The 21,669-nt window shown below is 36.7% G+C and overlaps 3 protein-coding genes across 4 annotated transcripts; 2 read left to right on the top strand and 1 right to left on the bottom strand.

Moving 5' to 3' along the window:
• Nucleotides 1-8,698: 8,698 nt before the first annotated feature.
• On the top strand, nucleotides 8,699-12,804 carry cyc1 (cytochrome c-1). Its single transcript, XM_065279633.1, has 7 exons — nucleotides 8,699-8,847; nucleotides 9,925-10,115; nucleotides 11,072-11,198; nucleotides 11,284-11,441; nucleotides 11,717-11,877; nucleotides 12,114-12,214; nucleotides 12,331-12,804. Exons 1-7 carry the CDS (start codon nucleotides 8,767-8,769, stop codon nucleotides 12,433-12,435), a joined length of 924 nt encoding a protein of 307 aa, XP_065135705.1. The 5' UTR covers nucleotides 8,699-8,766; the 3' UTR covers nucleotides 12,436-12,804.
• A 1,037-nt stretch (nucleotides 12,805-13,841) lies between these two features.
• Nucleotides 13,842-21,409, top strand: ergic3 (ERGIC and golgi 3). Of its 2 annotated transcripts, XM_065279629.2 has the most exons (14): nucleotides 13,842-14,005; nucleotides 14,300-14,370; nucleotides 14,494-14,581; nucleotides 14,912-15,031; nucleotides 15,116-15,209; nucleotides 15,932-16,097; nucleotides 16,233-16,290; nucleotides 17,422-17,436; nucleotides 17,739-17,770; nucleotides 17,857-17,953; nucleotides 19,885-19,949; nucleotides 20,061-20,197; nucleotides 20,334-20,389; nucleotides 20,624-21,409. In XM_065279629.2, the coding sequence occupies exons 1-14, from the start codon at nucleotides 13,918-13,920 to the stop codon at nucleotides 20,701-20,703; spliced, it is 1,167 nt and encodes a 388-aa protein (XP_065135701.1). In that variant the 5' UTR covers nucleotides 13,842-13,917; the 3' UTR covers nucleotides 20,704-21,409. The 2 variants fall into 2 exon arrangements, with proteins under 2 accessions (XP_065135701.1, XP_065135702.1); XM_065279630.2 differs by lacking the exon at nucleotides 17,422-17,436.
• On the bottom strand, nucleotides 18,139-19,449 carry romo1 (reactive oxygen species modulator 1). The gene is made up of 3 exons (XM_065279631.2): nucleotides 19,303-19,449; nucleotides 18,462-18,595; nucleotides 18,139-18,366 (listed from the first exon to the last, which is right to left on the bottom strand). Exons 2-3 carry the CDS (start codon nucleotides 18,593-18,595, stop codon nucleotides 18,258-18,260), a joined length of 243 nt encoding a protein of 80 aa, XP_065135703.1. The 5' UTR covers nucleotides 19,303-19,449; the 3' UTR covers nucleotides 18,139-18,257.
• Nucleotides 21,410-21,669: the final 260 nt, after the last annotated feature.

The raw sequence follows: 21,669 nt of genomic DNA, 5'->3' as shown, positions 1-21,669 counted from the left end.
TCACGGTAGAATACATGCACACTTGTTTTTTTGTTTTGTTAAATAATTAGACTTTAAAATTCCCTTTAGGAAAACAATACACAAGGCAAACGTGATTTTCAAATAGCGCATTTTATCATTAAAATCCCATTCAACATTAATGGTGATCTGAGGGGGCGGGATAGTGCCAGTGAGGGGGCGACGCCCCCTCACGCCCCCTCGTGGCGCCGGCCCTGCTCACAAGTAACAATCATTAAACAATTCCATAAATGTTTCTTAGTTTAAAAAAGCTTTTTATTTTATTAACTTTTTCTTATTGCACTTTAATTGTAAAGATGTTCCTACAATTAAAAACAACTAGTTTGAGATTTATATTCCCTTGTCGTTTTTGAACTACTAGAGTCCTCCGCCTCTCCCCGCCGTAAAAAAGTAACTTTTACTCTGAGTAAAGTTAAAATGACTTACTTTTTACTTTTACTTGAGTAGATTTTTAGACCAGTAACTTTACTTTTACTTAAGTAAAATATTATTAAAGTAACTTTACTTTTACTTGAGTACAATATTTTATTACTTTTTTCCACCTCTGCTCTTAAGCAATAAGCAATTTTTTTCAGAGTTTGTATAGTGCACCTGCAGATTTGTGTACTTGTATAACGAAATGATTACATAACAGGACTGCTGTGAACCGGTATCACCTTCTACATAAAGCCGTTTGTGGGTTTATGTGCGAGTTGTTTGTGTGTGTGGAGGAACAACATCTGGCAAATACATGATGTAATATAAAAGCATGTCTATAGCTTTCAGATTCAATTTGTACAGATAGATGCAGTAGAGTCGTTCTCAGACAAGGAGTACCACAGTTGGATGCTAATTGGCTAATTGTGTTTTTAAATCACAGTGGCAACTGTGCCGCAGAACATCTGTTCAGTTAGCTATACTGTCTATAATAATGCACAGCAGCTATTGATATACCAGGAGCTGCATTATACATTCTGAAAGGATTTGAACATGTTTTGATTAAATATTAATGGTTTTATGATTATTACAATTATCGTCAATTTATTCATATTGTTTACATATTTTAATGCTTTTCGAAAAATCATAATGATGAAATAACTACTGAATTGCAAACAGGTAGCAGGTGGGCACAGGCAAGCAAACTCTTACCACACCTGTGACAATACGGTACAGTACTGAATTAGATTAAAACAGCACTTTCTAGCAGTGGTTCTCTAACTTTTTTGGTGTACAGCCCCCCCCCCCCCCTTATGCGCGATGCATATCTTTGTGCCCCCCACCCCCCAATTTATGATAATTAAAAAAAACGTATTAATTTATACAATGTAGTGCTGTATGTTACTACACTGTAAAAAACATGCAGCATTTTTTTGCATTTCTTGGTAGCTAAATCACTAAGTCGCCCGGGTCATATATTTCCAGTATTTTAAAGTGTTCATTGAATGCATGCTAAAAAAATCTTGCCCAACAAAGCCTTTTCTACAAAGTATAAAGTGTGTTCAATTATTCCCTGTGTCATTTCACTTTATTTATTATGACCCAACTTGTATACTTAAATGTTCTGATTTCTTTGTATGAATTTAATATTTGGCTTGATGGCTACATCTGGTGCATGGAAATTTTGTGTCAGTAGCCCACTTAGAAATCTCCTTACTGATAAAAATGCTTATGTGTCAAATACTTATTTTCCCCGCTGTATTTTACGAGTTGGCTAATTCGTATGGATTCGTACGAAGTAAATTGTGCAAAAACGAAGTAATTGTGTAGTATCTGACAAGTCTTGCTTTAGCAAGACGTTGAGGTGTTGAAAATATGCGCGCAGTGCTTCCTTAAAAAACTTTGATGCTACTCACTTTGCATACGGATTTTCGCCTACTATATAGTATGGATGTAGGCGATTTTGGATGCAGTGTGCTGATGTATTCTGTCAGGCACATAGCAAGGCTCCAAAACCAAAGAAAATAGGTAAATCTTCAGGCAACTTTGCTTTTGGCTTATGTCTGAAATTGCCCCAAATACCCTTATAGTGCATTATTTATAGGGGACAGCATTTTTTGTGGTGTCTGAAACCATAGTGGCTATTAAAGATTGCACTTATTCAATCCCATAATGCACCTCAATCTCATAATAATGAATGAGGCTTACAAAGAAAATATTCAGTAGTAATTGCTCACTATATGTTACAGATTTGTTTTCTGTTCATGGTCTGCTTTTTCCATTCACAGCTTATTTGAGAAGTATAAATGACTAACACTCGCCTGCAGTTATTTAACAAACTTGTAGCATCATCCATGCGCGTAGTGGCACAACAGGCCCACAGCGCTGGGGCCTTCATTCAAGCTCAATTTATCTGCCCGAGGTGTTGATAACCCCAGACACTCGCAGCCTGCTCCGCCCGCACCTCAGCCCGGGGAGGACGACCATCACTGGACCGCTTCTCGTTAATCACCGTTGACATTAGCGGGCGTGGCTTCCTGCTGTCCACTCGAAGGACAGCAAGAAGTGGCTCACCAGCTGACGCCGGCAGACAGGTGCACGGATGAGGCATAGAGACAGTGACAGGAGACCAGCAAGCATTCGTGCATCACCACGACAATAATCAAAGAGTGAGAGAGAAAGAAAATGAGAATGTGTTTGAGAACTCTTACGTGCCAACTTTTGTTACGACATGTCAGAAGACTCCCCCGGCGCACGGACCGGAGCCACTCAATCACACGCCGCCAACGGCTCGTATTCACACCAATAATAAGCTTTTATATTGCTATACAAATGCCCCTGTTGTGGATGCACAAGCATTCGTATCACATTGAAAAAATGCAGTTGTCATTGTATATTTACCTTTGGGCGACACTAGTGCTGATTGATTCTGGAGTGGCCTACCGAGTCTAGACATTAATATGGGAGCCATGCTAAATATCCCATATTTTAGTAAAACAGACAGAATTGTTCATGCATGCATAAGTTTGCCTGACTCAGTAAATCTTCATTGGCACATTGTAATAATCGAGAGAATACTGAAGGAAAATTTGTGATGGTGTGGTATAAAATGTCTAATATATCATTCAGCCTAATGCTGATGTGATTTACATCTACATGTATTGTTAATGAACCCAGATTTATTTCTGTTTCATGTTATGCCTTTAAGCTGAAAAGAAAAATAAAGTGCTTTACAAAAGTGAAACCTGTCTGTTTGGGCTACGTCATTCTGTCATCAAATCTGCCCCCGAGATGAGAGGGTTACTATAGCAACAGCCTGGGTTAATAACCCCTTCACAACAGTGTCTCCAAGAGCAACATTTCAACATGTAATATATATAATTTTTATTCAAGATAATGGAGCTCTATTTATGTGTCATAATGACATCTGACAAATACCGACTTGCAAAGTAAAGACATCAAACCAATTGCTCACCAATCTTACAGATTTGCATATTCGCTACAGTAACGTGAACATATCGAGTAAATAAGTAGAAATGAATGAAATATCACAAATGACGTCATCAAAATTAATGTAAAAAGCATCCAACAGGTTAAGATGTCTGAAGCAACCATGTCTCAAAAATTATACCTAAACCATTTCTCATCCAATTTGTCACCAAATCAAATCATCTAAATTATATGTTAATTGTATAGCTCCAAGCTTTGCAATCGTAATGCATGTTTAATGCACTCTTTTCCAAGGGAATTTTAGGAGCATCACAAGGAAAAACACAGACATAAAGATATCCAGTAAGTCATCTAAGCTTTGAAAGAATAATCTCTGAGCAATACTGTAAATGTTTCCTTTGGGAAAGGTTTATTTTAAGCCAACCCGAGAAAAGAGGATGTTGAACTTTATTTTCATTACTGAAGGGGAGTTCAAATCGCACCGATTCAAAGAAACGCTGCCTTTCTTAAAGGCATTTTTAAACTATTGCCTATGGGGAGCTGATGGGGACAGGTTTTATCATTTACTATGACTGCAGGCAGCAGTTTAACACAGTATTTGGGAGCATGCAAGGTAACCTGAAGGCTGCCCTGAGGTGATTTCAAAGATAACGTGTCTATTTAGACTCACCCCAGAGGATAATGGGTCAGATGCAGGTATAATTCATAACCGTTATTTACCTTCTAGTGGAAGATAATCATTGTGGGGAGTACACCACAAATGCAAATTCAATGATTTGCTTGAGTAGATTACATACTAAGTCAATACAAAGATGCGAATGGACACAAATTCGCACGGGGCGATGCCTCAAATGCGTCTTCGCAAAAGTTGAAAATATTCAACTCAAGCGAAACATTAGCATGACACGAAGTAAAATCCCACAAGTAATTTAGAGCGAGGAATGCGAATTGCAAAATGCAAATTTTATTCGTATTTGATGTGGAGGCCCCATAAGGATTATCTTTCACTAGGAGGTAAATAACGGTGATGCATTGTATACCTGCATCTGAGGCATAATCCTCTGGGGTGAGTCTAAATAGACACGTTACCCTTAAAATTACCGCAAAAACATACGCTATTCGCCTCAAACGCGGCTTGACGCAAAGTGAAAATATTCAAATTTGCATGACACAAAGTTAAATCCCACGAGTACACTAAAGCGAGGAACGTGATTCAACGCTTTCCACAAGTAGATTTCATACAAAGTCAATGCAAAGATGCGAATAAATGCAAACTCCTACAGGGTGATGTGAATGACATGAGTATATTACATACAAAGTCAATGCAAAGACACGAACTCACGCGGGACAATGCGAATGACGTGAATTGGACCGTGCGATTGCTGCGAAAGTACGAGCTATTTGCCTCAACCGCGTCTTTGCGCAATTTGGAAATATTCAACTCAAGCCAAAAATTTGTAATCCGCTAGTAATCTAGAGTGAGAAATGCTAATTCAACGATTTGCGCAAGTAGATTACATTCAAAGTCAATGCAAAGATGCAAATAGACACAAACTCGCACAGGGCAATGTGAATGGTGCGCGCAACGTGATGCTTCACATTTGATGTACACCCCATGTATACGCGCGATTGCTGCATGTGTCTATTGAATTTGCATTTGGTGTGTACGCCCCATAAGGATGATCTTCCACTAGGAGGTAAATAACGGTTATGCATTGTATACCTGCATCTGACCCATAATCCTCTGTGGTAAGTCTAATAGATACGTTACCCTTGAAATCACCTCAGTGTGATTGCCGCAAAAACATGCGCTATTTGCCTCAAACACGGCTTGGCGCAAAGTGAAAAAATTCAACTCAAGCTAAAAATTTGCACGACACAAAGTTTAATCCGGCAAGTAATCTAGGGCGAGGGACATGATGCTTTGCGTTTAGTGTCTACGCCCAATTATGAGCATACTCACCAAACACGAATTCAAGGCTTTGCACAAGTAGATTTCATACAAAGACGCGAACAGATGCAAACTTCCACAGGGCGATGTGAATGAGTATATTACATACAAAGTCAATGCAAAGACGCGAACTCACACGGGACAGTACGAGTGACGTGAATTGGATCGTGCGATTGCCGTGAAAGTACGAGCTATTTGCCTCAAACGCTTCTTCGCACAAGTTTGAAATATTCAACTCAAGCTAAAAATTTGCATGACATGAAGTTAAATCATGAAGTAATCTGGAGTGAGAAATGCTAATTCAACAATTTGCAAAAGTAGATTACATACAAAGTCAATACAAAGATGCAAATTTGCACGAGGCGATGCGAATTGGAGTGAAAACACACGCTATTCGCCTTAAACGTGTCTTTGCACAACTTGGAAAATATTCAACTCGATCGAAAAAAAATGCATGACATGAAGTTAAATCATGAAGTAATCTAGAGTGGGAAATGCTAATTCAACAATTTGCACAAGTAGATTACTTACAAAGTCAATACAAAGATGCAAATAGACACAAACTCGCACGAGGCGATGCGAATTTGAGTGAAAACACGCGCTATTCGCCTCAAACGCGTCTTTGCACTACTTGGAAAAATATATAAAATATTCAAGCAAAAAAAAAAAAATGCATGACATGAAGTTAAATGCATGAGTAAATGAATATGCCCATAAGGATTATCTTCCAGTAAGAAGTAAATAACGCTAATGCATTGTATACCTGTATCTGACCCACAATCCTCTGGGGTGAGTCTAAATATAGGCACAAAATCACCTCAGGGCAACGAAAACATGCCTCAAACACGTCTTTGCACAAAGTGAACATATTCAACTCAAGCGAAAAATTTGCATGAAACAAAGTTAAATTCCGCAAGTAATCTAGAGCAAGGAATGTGATGCTTTGCATTTGTACGCAGCATAAAGCTTTGCGTTTGTACGCAGCATGATTTGTTGAAATGCAAACGTTGTTTAAAACACGACAAGTAATTTCTTCGCAGTTCTGTGCTTTATGTGAAAACAAAATCTTAATAAACTCTTTTGATCACATCCAGTTGCAGAATGAATCTCATATATATGCTGGCTCTTTATTTACCAATTTCCACTGTAGCCAGGGGATAAAAGAAAATGTCCATCAAATAAACCATTTTAAAGTACATTTACAAAATCAAGATATTACATGCCATTCCTTCTGGCACTGAACCAAGAGGTGCATTCAATTGTGTAAATTTCTATAACGTCTTATCTCTCGTGTACTTTCATTCTACAATACAAGACTTTATCAATTGAAATCGATTGTGATCTCAGGGTCTATAGCCGTGGCTAAATTGTAAGTGTCAGTGGGAATCAAAATCCTATTTTACAAACAATCTGATAAAGCTATATAAAAATTCTGATTCTTGTCCAGTGAAAGGGCTTGTTTGCTGTACCTGATTGAGCCTGCGTGCCGTAGCCCCAGTCCTGTCCCACGAGACACGCTCAATTTTCTATCGGCTTATCTTAGCAAGGTGGCCAATTTAGGGCTATTTTGCTGCTTTGCTTTATGAGATGTGGGCCTATATTATAGGTGAGGACCTTTAGTATAGGCCTATATGTTGGGACAGTTTTGGGTTTCTGGGGATTTGGACCTGAAGTTATAAATTCATTGCCTAGTAGTCTATTTTTCACTGTAAAGAAAACATTTAACACTAACTATCAAAAGTCCTTGGAAGCTTCTGAGATCTGTAAATAGAAAGAACTGATCGAACATAGCCGGAATATCTAACACACTTTCATCCATAAACAAAGAGCTATGAGAGACAGGGGGTCCCTTGACAGTGCACATGGCTTTAAAACATCTCAGTTTTCTACAGCTGCATTAATAAACACGATTCACAAAACCTGCACACGTATCCTTTGAAATTACATCATTAAAATGGCATAAAACTCCACAGAGAGAGAGAGAGAGAGAGAGAGAGAGAGAGAGAGAGAGAGAGAGAGAGAGAGAGAGAGAGAGAGAGAGAGAGAGAGAGAGAGAGAGAGAGAGAGAGGTGCTATTCTGCATAAAAAAATTAGTATGGTAATTTATTTAAGATGTGCCACTTAAGATTGACAATAACTAGTGTACAGTCTAGCTATAATTTAATATCCCTTCACACAACTGTCTGTAATAGCTTATTTTTTCTGCGCCTCGGTGCGCATTGTTACACACTGCCATCTACAGGAATAAACTTGCTGTTACAATTTATTTAATATATTTCTCAAAAATATGTTTTAAATTTATGCTAAATACATTTTGTTGAAAGTGAAGCTTAATTAAATATATTTTTAAATATGTAAATATATATTTAGTTTATTTCAAAATGTATTTCAGGGGCAACAAATACATTTCTAATTTTTACAACCATACAGCATTTTATTTTTTTAAATTTTTTTTTTGCTGGGCAAATTATAAAAGTTTGTATAAAATGTATAAAGTTTAAATGTAAAATGTTTGTATGTATGTATGTATGTATGTATGTATAAAAATATAAAATGAAAGTATCTTTTTGCTGTTAGAAAGATATATAATTTTGTTTACAAGTTTATAACATACAAAGTTTTTCTTCCAATGCGATGTGAATATAGATGCTTTAAAAAAAATTCTTTGGTGAAAAATACATCTTTTTGTATTTCAAATATACATATTTCAAAATATATTTCAGCACATATGTTTTTTTGTGTTTTTTGTATATTTTTAAATATTTTTCAAATCATATTTAAGAATTTTTTTTTGTTGCAAAAACTATAAAACACCGTTATTGTTATAACTATAAAATCATTAATGTGACAGCCTGCCCCAGTCTGACATTTCTACAGTCCATAACACAGTTAGCCACTTTATTAAAATCTACCGTGGTGATTTTAATAATCTATGCCAATGTATATGAAGAAATATTACAAAATATTATAATATCGGAATTTTAAATCTTAAATTTAGACCGTTTTAAACTCGTTACAAAATCCATTGCTAATATAACCTAATATACACTGCATCGGACTTGTCAAAAATACTAAATATCAGAAATATATCTGAAATATGTGTACACTGTTATATTAAACTGAAATCCTGTATTACTGATACCAAAATGCATATGACAACTAGCCCCGGTTTGTTGTTGAGTACACCTCCAACGTCTAGAGGGCAGTACGACGAAAAGAACATTTATTTAAGTCAAGTCAAATAATTTAATTTAAATAAAGTGCAACCATTGGTTTTGGTTCAAAACCACACTTTGTGTCATCTTATTTAAAAATATATCTCCATTCAATGTACTTTTTAATTTATTGAGTTTGTGTAAGTGTTCACCAGGGGCGGGGCTAGTATCGCTGCTCTCCGGCGGAAGTGTCTGTCTACCCGCAAAGTGAAGAACATGGCGGCGCTCCGTGTGGTCGTGTTCTCCGGTACCGGGAGAGCCCTCCTAAACACATCCAAATGGTTTCAAACTCCACGGGTATGGACACATGCAGAATATTTCCCCTTCTTGTTTATGTTTTAGGTATCCGGCGTTTGTTAGATGAAGATATACGCCTGGATTCATTCGTTTATTCCGGCGTCTTGTAGGAGCGTACAAAGCAAGGTCACGGCTGCACTGACTGTATGCAGACGTGTCGTGATATTTGTGCCGTTATTTTACTTTCATAACACATTTGACCTGTCTTAAAACAGATATGTAAGTAAAGTATGTTGTAAGATTGGATGAGAAAACGGTTTGGAGTCTATTTTTTTTGACGTAAATGTGGTTCCTGTATACGAAAAGGTGACATCACAGATCATAGATACTAAAGTATCAGACACCTATGATGTAATTTTGTTATGTTTATGTATTTTAAAGTAGATGTCAAGTATTTTAATTTATATATTTGGCATATACTGCTATATGTTTTTGTAATGACTGACTTTTAACAAGTTGTTGTTAATAACTTGATTGAAATGGGAATCATTTTTAGAGGCAGGAATCTATGTATTGTTGTTTTGCCTGATTTAAGTTAATGCAATCATGTTTTTCGGCATATATTTTGTCTTGGTAGTGTTTTAATTAGGTGTATAAGGTCAGGTTGTCTCTTTGTTGCAGATTAAATGTTTTGTAGTTTGTGTCAGATTATAGACATTCATTGTAAATAGCTTCCATTGGAATTCTAATGTGAATATATGTAAATAAGACCTTGATGATTGACCATCATAAAATCAACTAGGTCATTATTTGAAAGACATGAGATGAAGGACATTTACACAATATTTTTGAGTTTACAAAAGAAATTAATGTGACTACTAAGGCTTTTGTAACATTTGGAGGTTTTGTCTTAACTTTATTATTACATTTTTGAAGTGCCTTTTATTGCTATGTAAATTTTATGGTACACAATTTTAGTGATCGTAGATTACCATTGTATGTGCCATGGTACGCCCGAATATAAGGATAAACAGTATTATATCTCTTTATTTTAAGGGAATTATACTTCTCATCCATGTTTTCATTTTTAGGCAATTAAGTTATGACTTTAACTTTCATTTTTGACATGTTTTGCAGGCCAACATGTCATTTGCTAGCCTGCCGAAGGGTAGAAAGATCGCTCTGACCACGATTGGAGTGTTGACAACAGGAGGAGCAGGTCTGGCTCTGATGCTCCAGCAGTCAGTCAAAGCCTCAGATCTGGAACTTCACCCACCCTCATACCCCTGGAGTCATAATGGCATGATTTCCTCCCTTGACCATGCCAGGTAACATAAACCACCAGAGAGCTCTGTCTTATCAGTGGGCATTATTAACAATAATGAACTCTTTCCCTGCCAGCATTTTTCATGATTCTTTAAATATATAAACATACAATATATTAAATTTTTCAAAAAAAAAAGTCTCATCCTACCTTCATCCGTTCTCTTTTTATCACCTCTCAAATATGGGAAGGTTTGAGCAAAAAAGCTAAGATAATTACATTTTTGTAAAGGACTTTTGATAGAGATCAGATGCAGATCGAAACTTACACAGACATGCAGCTTTTTTTGCCCTAGGGCGATACTTCCGGGTTTTATACGTTGTGGAAGTGCACCTGGTGGATAATAGCAGTATTGCAGATTGACGAGATAACTTGTCAATGGCGGGGAAAGAGTTAAGTCTCTTGTGATGTCTTGACAATATGGATGGGTGATACAGCCTCAAAATTATATCATGATATTTCAAGAATATTTACGATAAGGTGTTGTTGCTGTGCGCATTAGGGAACGTAAATGCGCCATATGTGAACGTGTCGCTATATCATTGATTTTTTGTATCATTTAAACAATTTTTACAGGTGTTATCATGGATGAAATCATGTGGTACGCCCCTACCTGACAATGTATTTTTATGGTTGTGTCCGGTTCATACAAATTCTTCCTCAAAAACACTCGCAGGAATAAAAGTATCCCCTTAGACCGTATTGCACTATGCACTTTTTTTCTGTTTATTTTTTCCAGTATTAGAGATTTCTGTTAAATCCCCTCCTTTGCTGGAGATGGGTATCTAAAACATTTCATCGAATTGTTTTGAGGATTTGTTATTTGTGTGCCTCTTATCACCAATATTGGCCACACACCAATGGCTTGAGTTTGGGGAACACCGTGTTTGAAAGTTTAAGGAAACATTTAGTATATTTGCGATTTTGTTTTGCAAATATTTCATTTGCTTTGTTTTTTAGTATACGTCGTGGGTACCAGGTATATAAGCAGGTTTGTGCGGCCTGCCACAGTATGGAGTACTTGGCCTTCCGTAACTTAGTGGGTGTTTCACACACAGAAGATGAAGCCAAGATCCTGGCTGAGGAGGTAAAGCTTTTTAGATTTGGTCTCACGCCGAAGTTACTATCTAACTTAATTGTAATTATTAGTTGATTGTGTCCTTATAATGTAGATTGAAGTGGTCGACGGTCCTGATGAGTCAGGTGAGATGTTCACCCGACCTGGTAAGCTATCCGATTACTTCCCCAAGCCGTACGCCAACCCTGAGGCTGCCCGTGCTGCCAACAACGGCGCTCTTCCCCCTGACCTCAGCTATATCGTCAATGCTAGGTAATGAAATTAAATGAATTTCCTAACTTTTACTCTAACCTTATCTTTTTTTTGTCCGCAATTTTAGGTGAAATATTACATAAAATATTCATTTTGCATACAAGGATCTTGTTTTTTATACACAAAATGTCCACTTAATGATTGGTCACAGAATAGTAGATTCAATAAATTCATTAGCATGCCATGTTTCTTTTTTCAGACTTTGACTTTGAAATGTCACATTGTTTTTCACACCGCTTCATTATTTGACAATAATCCATTTTTCTTTCCCTCAGGCACGGAGGTGAAGATTATGTGTTTTCGCTTCTGACTGGTTACTGCGATCCACCAGCTGGTGTTAGTTTGAGAGAAGGCCTTTATTACAACCCTTATTTCCCTGGCCAGGCCATTGGTATGGCGCCACCTATCTACAATGAGGTGCTGGAGTTTGAGGACGGTGAGTTGTAATGGTTTATCTACTTTACATTTACATCTATGCATTTGGCAGACGCTTTTAGGTGCCTATCGTTTGTTAGTTTGTAGTTTTGGCACATCTTGAGCTTTGGTTTCATTGTCATTTTTGCTTTTGATCATTTCATTACAGTACGTCAGAATAATTGAACTATGACTTCTTGACCAAACTGTGAAGCTTTTGGTTTAAAAATCACAATATACGCCTCTCTCTGTATATAGGAACCCCTGCCACCATGAGCCAGGTTGCTAAAGACGTCTGCACTTTCCTGAGGTGGGCTGCAGAACCGGAGCATGACCAACGCAAACGCATGGGCCTGAAGGTTTGTTCTCGCCCTGTTTCTGTCCTGTTTAGGTTACACTAACACCATTAGATGTTTATGGAAAATAGGATGCATTCACATAGTGCTTATTTCTTCTTTATTGTTTTCTTCTGCAGCTTTTGATGGGTGCTTCTGTACTTCTACCCCTGTTGTATTACATGAAGAGGCACAGGTGGTCTGTGCTGAAGAGCAGAAAGATTGCCTACAGGCCTCCCAAATAAATCCATCCAGCTGCCTTCAGCAGGCCTTGACACAACGTAAAACCTGATTCACGTTTGTCCGATCTTTTACAGAATGCACAATGTATCAAGATAAGGTTGCAATCGTCAATAACCGCCGGACATCCTTGCAATTAGTTCTCCTTTCTCTTAAATGACTTGGGGAGTGGGGCTTGAGACAGACACGTGATATTGTACTGTAAAACAAACATTATGTAAAGGAATTTTGGTTGTCTGCAAGGGAATGTGTTCAGAGGAGAAAGTCAAAAATACACATGCAACCTTCTTGTGCTTTGTGAGCTCTGTCTTTGCGGTAGATTTCTCTACACGTTGTTGTGTAAATATTTAATAAAACCATTATACCCAATGAAATCTTTACCAAACTTTGCAGTTTGTCTAACTTTGCTGTTTTATCCATTTGCATTTGTCCACTTAAAATTTGAATAAGTGCAAGAAATTTCTTAACCAATAGTTAAAGCAGTGGTAAGCTTTTTTTATTTTACTGTTTAGTTTTATTGGATTTAAATCTTAGCCTTAAAGGGATAGTTCACCCAAAAATGAAAAATTTGTCATTATTTACTCACTCTCATGTTGTTACAAACCCGCATAAATTCCTTTGTTCTGATGAACATTAAGAAAGATTTTCCATAATAGGAAAAAAATAATACTATGGAAATTAAATGGGGTGCACGAATGCTTTGGTTACAAATATTTCTTACAATATCTACCTTTGTGTTCATCAGAACAAAGAAATGTATACAGGTTTGTAACAACATGAGGGCGAGTAAGTGAAGACAGAATTGTCATTTTTGGGTGAACTATTCCTTTAACTTCTTCTTCATTCTTATTTATTCATCCAACTTTCATAACAAGCAAGGCAAAAATAGTTTTGTGCAAATTTTGGGACACCAATAAGCAACAACCAATGACAAATCTACATTAACTATATTTATTGTGTGCATCTGGTTTAGTTTTTTTTTCTGATCTCATATATATTTAATATCTCGTTATTTACCTTTTATCCCTTGAAAATGAGGGAGCGTTCAACATTTGGTCTGGAACTAGTTAATACATGTAAAAATTCCTTTTAATGAAACTTTTTTATGTAAAAAAAAAAAATGTAAATAACTTTTAATTTTAAACATTATAACGAAATATTTTAATTTGCCTGTGCAAAAAGCAGAAAAAGAAATGCAGAATTTAACATCGTACAAAAACATTTAGTTTAAATTCATGACTTTATATTTATATAGTAAATTAATAAATATGGATTTTTAAATGTGCGGTTTTTTTTTTATTAAAAAGCGATGAATAGATAAAATCAGTCGTTTTTATCTTCCACCAAGCAGCAGTAGTACGCTAGAGGCGCCCACCACGCGGTGGAATCTGATTGGCTGAGGGATTTTCATCACTTCCGGTGAGTCCCGGAAATGGGTCACTGGAAATCGAACTGACGGCTTGCTTTACCGCCGTACGAACGGGAGAATGGATGCGTTAAATAAACTGAAACAATTTGACGCTTATCCAAAGACTCTGGAGGACTTTAGGATTAAAACATGTGGTGGTGCGACGGGTGAGTGATATTGGTTACCCGCTGTGAGCTTTTATACGCTCGGAGCGTCATACATGGACACAAAACAGTAACGTACTGAACAAGCTAACGTTACTTAACATCAAATATGTGCTTATAAATGCATATGTAAATGAGCAAGTTGGCTAAAAATCATGTAGTTACAGTGTCAGTTGTCTTCATAAATCTATCAGATCTGTGAGATAAGCCACGTAACTGTTACGATAGTCAAGTTGTTGTTATGTATGAAAAGTTGATGTTGTTTTCTAATATTCATGTTTCTCTCTTACTTTATAGTGACCATCATCAGTGCACTTATAATGCTGATTCTGTTCTTCTCCGAGCTCCAGTATTATCTAACTAAAGAGGTGGGTATATGACAAACATATACGTATATGCCTTTAAACATCATTTGTATACATGTACATAGATTTGGAAAGTGACTACATCAGTTATGTAGTCCTACTTAAAAGTATTTGTTTCACGTTTAGATCCATCCTGAACTATTTGTAGACACATCTAGAGGAGACAAGCTCAGAATCAATATTGATGTTATATTTCCACATATGCCATGTGCCTGTAAGTACACATTTTGTTTATATATTGTGTTGGACAACTTAAAATTTTCTAAAGTATGTCTGTATAACAATTTCAGGGGCTGCTCTCATAAACATCACAATGGTTGTCTTAACGTTTAACCAGAAAATGAAACAATACAGTATTATTATAGGCATGCTGCATACAAAAGCAGACAGACACTGTGATATCCAAATTCCAGTTAAAATGTTGCTACCTTATTCGTTATGTTACAGATACTCCAAATAATAAATGCACACATTTATTATACTGCTAGATGCTTGAATTCCAACACAGCGAGTTATTTTCACCTAAATGATGTTCCTTTCATAGATCTGAGTATTGATGCCATGGATGTCGCGGGAGAACAGCAGTTAGATGTGGAGCACAATCTTTTTAAACAAAGACTCGACAAAGACGGTCTGCCGGTCACAACAGAGGCTGAAAAACATGGTCAGTGTCATTATATAAAATATCCTTTATGTATTTAGCTGAATTTGTTACACTTGACTGGTCTTGCTGTTGTCTTCTGTGCAGTGTTGGGTAATGAGGAGGAAGGAGTTTTTGATGCCAGTAAGCTTGATCCTGAACGCTGTGAGAGCTGTTATGGAGCCGAGACGGAGGATTTAAAGTGAGTTTTCTTTTGTCTGCAACATACCATGCTGTGATACAGGAAAAAAGTGACTGCTGGCAGAACAGGTCGGTCTATTGCTCTGAAAGTATTTTTAAGGGCTATAGATAAAATTTGCCTAACATCTAACTGGGACATATCACCCAAAAAGGAAAATCCTGTCATCATTTGCTCAAATTTCTTTGTTTTGATGAAAATATTTTAAGGAATGTTTCTAACCAAACCGACCAGAGGCCCCGCTGACTTCCATACTATTCTTTTTCCTACTATGGAAGTCAATGGAGCCTGTAATCGGTTTGGTTCGAAACATTCCTTTAAATATTTTCCTTTGTGTTCATCAGAACAAAGAAATGTATACAGGTTTATAGGTCAAAATACCCCACAGATCATTTGTTATAGCATGTCCAAAGCAAAAAGTGTTGTTTTCATGCATGTATCCCATTTGTAAATACAGTCTGGGACAATTTAGCAATGGTGGAGCTTTGTTAGTGTGACATCACATTAACAAGAGAATGAAAACAGCACGTCTAATGAGACTGCTCTTGATTAATGGGAGGAGTGGGTGGATTTTTTTCATTGTAGGGTGGATTGGTATCACAATGCCAACAAACATTTATGTCCTCTAAACAATTTGTACAAGTGGATTTTGCATAAAAGGGCCATTTAATTATTATATACATAGAGTCATTCCAAGCTAAGAGAAGTTATCTGGTTGTCAACAGGTGTTGTAATACGTGTGATGATGTTCGAGAGGCGTACCGGCGACGCGGCTGGGCCTTTAAGACCCCTGACAGCATTGAGCAATGTAAGAGAGAGGGCTTTAGCCAGAAGATGCAGGAACAGAAAAACGAGGGATGTCAAGTCTATGGATTTTTAGAAGTTAATAAGGTAACACTTGCATGCACCCACCTAAACCTTCATCGATACCAAATTGATTTCTGAATCATTATTTTCTACCAGCGAGTTCTTGTAGATTGTCACAGGTCAAAAACGAATAAGACAAATTTGCTTTTCTTTTTCCAGGTGGCAGGAAATTTTCATTTTGCCCCCGGAAAGAGCTTTCAGCAGTCTCATGTACACGGTACAGTAGTAACAGTAATCTATCCAACTAGGTTCAAGCTCTCTGGTCTGTAGCAAAGGCATGTTGCTTAGACTATTTTAAGAAAAAATACCTTTTAATAAAATGAAGCTTTTAAGAGTAAATGTGCCAGTAGGCATCAGACCAGAAAGTGTGACATATTTGCATGGGGCCATATGCTTAACAAAGCTTCTCATTTTTATATTGCTTGTCAAAAGGGTGTCCTTCAAATAATTTGCATTTGTTTTTACTTACAAAATACAGAATGCTTTGCTTTTACTGCATTGTTTCTTAAAACTGTTGGTCATTCCATGAACCTCAGTTTCTGTCATTTTTGTTAAAGGAATAGTTCATCGAAATTGAAAATTCCCCCTAATTTTAATGCCGTCCTAGGTGTATATGACTTCCTTTCTTCAGCCAAACACGTGGAGTTATATAAAACAATATGCAAGAAACTGGTACAATTCAATGTTATTACAAAGCTAGGAAGAGCCAGGATATGATTTAATATAACTCTAAATGCGTTTGAGCAAAGAAATGAAGCCATATACACCTAGGATTGCATTAAAGGGAGTAAATATATATATATTTTTTTCAATTATCTGTGAACTATTCCTTTAACTCAGCATCTGCTTTGTATTAAGCATTTATCAGACATTGAGTTTCTGGATGGACGAATGTGCGGACTGTCTGCTTCCTCTGTCTTTTCGTATGCAAAAGCCTTTAATACCTTATTAATTCTTCAATACAGTCATTACTTTATAGCAGTTGCTTGTTCTTGGATCAGTGATGCTCTACATCTACACAGCTTTATTAACAAAATTAACTACTTTGGGGTCAATGGTCTTTATCCTTACCACAGCTCACAATTTTCCAAGTAACAAGGTACAGAACTAACAGCAGTTATATTTGGATGTGCACAAGCTATTTCTTTTAATGGCTTTAATGCATATCCTAATACTTTACTGATACACTTAAACCAAACCTGGATTGATAGATCTACTGCAGGAAAAGACTCAAAAACATTTGGCTATTAAAGTTTCTTTTGAATTTAAAGGGTTGTCAAAACCTCATAAAAACTTTGCTTTCCAAAAACAAAACCCATTAAGTGACCTATTTCTCTTCTTTCTGCAGTGCATGCTGTGGAAAGTAAGTCGACCTTTTATATTTTTAATAAATTTTTATGTCACGTCTTACATTTAAACAGCAAGTTAGAATTTACCTTGTTACTACATCACTATATAGGCAACCCCTTTTTCTATGCACATAATGTGTGATTTAGCGATTAACAAATAGTTTGTGATTTGACATCACAGTGGCTTCTAAAGCGTTTAATAATTGTTTCATGATTCTCATCAGTTGATACAACTTAAATGTACTATTGCTTTGCCTTTGACTAATCAAATTCACAATTATTAACATGGCTTAATCATTCGTTTCTTTATTTCTAGTTCACGATCTGCAGAGTTTTGGTCTGGACAACGTAAGTGGCTTCATTGCTTTGATCTTGCTTTAACATCTATTATCTTCCACATTAGACCTAATTCAATTTGCTTGATGTGACACTAGATCAACATGACACACCAAATCAAACATCTTTCATTCGGCAAAGACTATCCTGGAATTGTCAACCCTTTAGATGGTACTAACGTAGCAGCACCCCAAGGTAAGTGCATACTATTTCTTGGCTAAACCGTAAAGGTAGTGTAGTGTTGTCCTGAATAAACAACTACAATCTTTAGTCACTTTATAGTAATTTTACCCAGATGCTAGATGGGAAGTTAGTTACCCATTCCATTTGGTTAAATAATCATAATCTAATAAAATCAACATCTAGATCTTACACTGAGCTCAGGATTTCCAGAACATTCTGTCTTTATTGAAACCCGTGTCCTTGAAGATTTGTGTGGTGACAAATGAATCCCGAAATGGCTTAAAGTCCTGAAGTTAGATATAGGTTTTGTGTGATCTCAGCAGCGGATACCCATCCCAATCGCCATGAAGGTTCCAAACGTGCCTCCGCTTTGCATCATAGTCTTACCGACTCCTCCCATCAGCTCTCGACCCCTCATGCCGATCCTGGACAACAAAAACGGTTCATATGAATAACAAAAAATGATAATGAGATCAGTTTAACAACCTAGTACATCTATTTTCTATATAGTTTGACACACCTGAGACAAGAGAAGGTTCCAAACATAGCACCTGCAGCCATGCCCACTGCGAAACCCATCATGAAGCCCATTTTCACTTTGTCAAAGCAGTTGGGCTGCTGAGCCTGTCCATACGATCCTACTGACACCGGCATCTGGACCGAGCAAATTAACCCTGTGTTTCAATACATAGTAAGCAGCAAACTACAAAGTAATAGAATCAAGTTTGAAGTATGGTACACTGTTTACGCGTACAGTGCGCATGACGCAATTTTTTGTCATCAGAAGGGTGCAAAATACATTGATGTTTGTTTGTTAGTTACATAATTTTGTGTTTTTGAAAATATATTATAAATATGTGTTTTTTCCAAGTTATCACATTTTTCCTCAATATCGTTCAGCCTTAGCGTGCAGCAATTTTGTGCAAATATATGGCATCAAGGGGACGTGCACCTGTCTGGACTTCTTTTTAAGCTGTAGATGGTATTTTCTTAAGTCAAACTATGGTGATAACGTGGGCAATACCAGTAAAGGCTAAATGTGTCCTTAAAGCGCGAAATAATGGCTGCATTAGATTTTGGGATACTACCCAGACCACTGATTAACCAGACAGCTCGTGTTAAATAAGAAAAGGCGGTTTATCTGAGAAGCTAAACAGCTGTTAGCATCCTTGCTACATATTGTTTGCCACAAAGACTGACATGTAAATTTAAATCAACAAAAACGACGTATTACACGTGTATTGTTTGATCTTGTTAGATGTCATCGAGGTCTGGCCTTGAACGAACTCGAAATGAGACGCACGCGCATATGAACGCGCTTGTCAACGATGAGGAAATGTGTCTGGATGATGACAGCTTACCTCGTTTAAATCTGTTATTTGAGCGGCTCGATCTGTTAGTCTCTTTAGAGCTTCGTTCCTGTTCAATGTTTGCTGTCGGACTGTTTCACATAGACGCCATTACTCGTGAAGAAGTGCTGTTAAAGTTCAAGCGGAAAATAAAAGGTTTATGAGCGCTCTACGGCTTTTGTGTAGCGCCCTCTAGCCGCACGGAGGTAGAACTGCATAGATATTAATAGTATCGTTTGTTATAAAATAAATTAAATTATTATTAAAATATAACACTTGAATTCACTTGAATATATATATAATAAATAATATATATAGAAATATAAATGATTGTTATTTTTATAATTATCTAATATATATGAACGTTATAACACATAAAAACTATTGCACTTATTTACTAATTTGCTATATTTACTAAATATATAGGCCAGAAAGTCTATACACATATATGTATTATCATGTCCAAGAAAGCTTCACACTTATATACTGTAAGTGCTGGTGTATATCAAGTAAATAACTGTTATAGGTGTTTAGTTTAGAGAGGAACTTTGGATGCCATAGTGTTATTGATCTGTACCTCTTTACTCCTTACAGCTTCAATGATGTACCAGTATTTCGTCAAAATTGTGCCAACAATATATGTTAAAGGAGACGGAGAGGTAAGTGTACTTAGCAACCCAAAATTGGTCCTATTATCAAGTTTCCAAAAAATAACGTTTTTGTGACTGTAAAAACTGTTCTGCTTCTGACCCTGCTACTGTCTTTTATAGGTGGTTAAGACGAACCAATTTTCAGTAACCAGACATGAAAAAGTAGCCAATGGGCTCATTGGAGATCAGGGTTTACCTGGTGTGTTTGTGCTTTATGAGCTCTCTCCAATGATGGTCAAATTTACAGAAAAGCAGAGGTACGTAAAAGTATCTGTTGTTTACAAAAAATGACATTGCTTCTTTAAAAAAAAGTTTAAATCTAATCTAAGCTGTGTATATTAATGCAATGAAATCATTGGAATGTTTGTATAAGTTATGTGTTTGTCTCCTCAGGTCTTTTACACATTTTTTAACAGGAGTCTGTGCTATTGTAGGTGGCGTTTTCACAGGTATGATGTCCATATTTAGTAGAAACATATTGTGTTTGCAGATCGTAAGAATATAGATTGCAAAAACCTTTTTTTTTTACTGTGTCATTTTTTAAAATATATTCTGTCTTGCATGCATATCGTCTACAGAAGAACCAGCCAAAATATTTGTGATGTATGTGTTGACATGTTAATATCATGTGTAAATGGGGTTACTGTCTCACCCAATTTTTTTTTTTTTATATATTGTTTTAGTTGCCGGTCTCATTGATTCTTTGATATACCACTCCGCAAGAGCCATTCAGAAGAAGATTGAACTGGGAAAAGCATCCTAGCACCACGAGGACATTTAATGTGCCTAATATTCTGGAAGATGCCACAATAAAAGCCCCGGACTGTTTTCACTTGTGGCCGCCGAGCAGTATCTGACATGACCCCCCCTTTCATTGAACAAGCACAGGATCTGCACCAGGACATGTGCCTGTCAACTGTATTTCTAAAGATCTGAAGTATTTACTGACTTGTTTGTATGTGAGATACGTTAATGTATCGGTTGTTTAGCTCTGAAAGTCGTCTTTTCCCCCCGAATTGATTTAAAAATTGAGACGATTACACAAATCGTCTGATCAGGAGCCAGTGTTTTCTTTCCTGTGTCTTAAACCAACCAGCAGTTTTATAAAAGTCGTTTTATTAATTTGAACGAAGTGAACGGAATATGGAAATACTTTTTTAAAACTGGAGAAATTCATCTGATCTTAACCGGATACTTTTCAATTGTCAAGCACACGTACGGAGAAACACAGACTGCAGTCTGTACAGATGTCTTTATTAGTTGTTATAGTAATTGCATCTATAACTACATTCAGGGGCTGTACTGCGTGTGTTTGTGAGTTTAGGTATGTATGCAGGTGGCTGGGTAACTTGTGCGTTTGATTTTGTTGTGTTGTCGAAGACTTATCTTGTGTATGGGACAGATGTATTTATATTTTGATTGTGTGAGAGCGTTTTTAAATTGAGAAATAAATGTAACACTGAACCCTATTGGCTCGTGTCTCTTAAACGAGCGAATAATTTAAGGCTCCTGCATTATATACTAGAAAATAGAGTGCACATTGATATAGATCAGATGTATTGAATTTGGGATGCACCCTGTCTGTGAAATCCAGGCAAAGTCAACATGCTAAAATTGCCACTTTGTATGCGTGAGCAAAAATGTGCCGTTTTTTCAAATGAGCTGATCTCTGCACTGCAATGGCAGTGTTATGGTTGGATATTGCAGATTAAGGGGCGGTATTATCCCC

This window comes from Paramisgurnus dabryanus, chromosome 7 (assembly GCF_030506205.2).
Source record: "Paramisgurnus dabryanus chromosome 7, PD_genome_1.1, whole genome shotgun sequence".
In the NCBI taxonomy this organism is placed as follows: Eukaryota; Metazoa; Chordata; class Actinopteri; order Cypriniformes; family Cobitidae; genus Paramisgurnus; species Paramisgurnus dabryanus.
The sequence above is the reverse complement of the archived record's forward strand: the minus strand, read 5'-3'. Positions and strand labels throughout refer to the sequence as shown.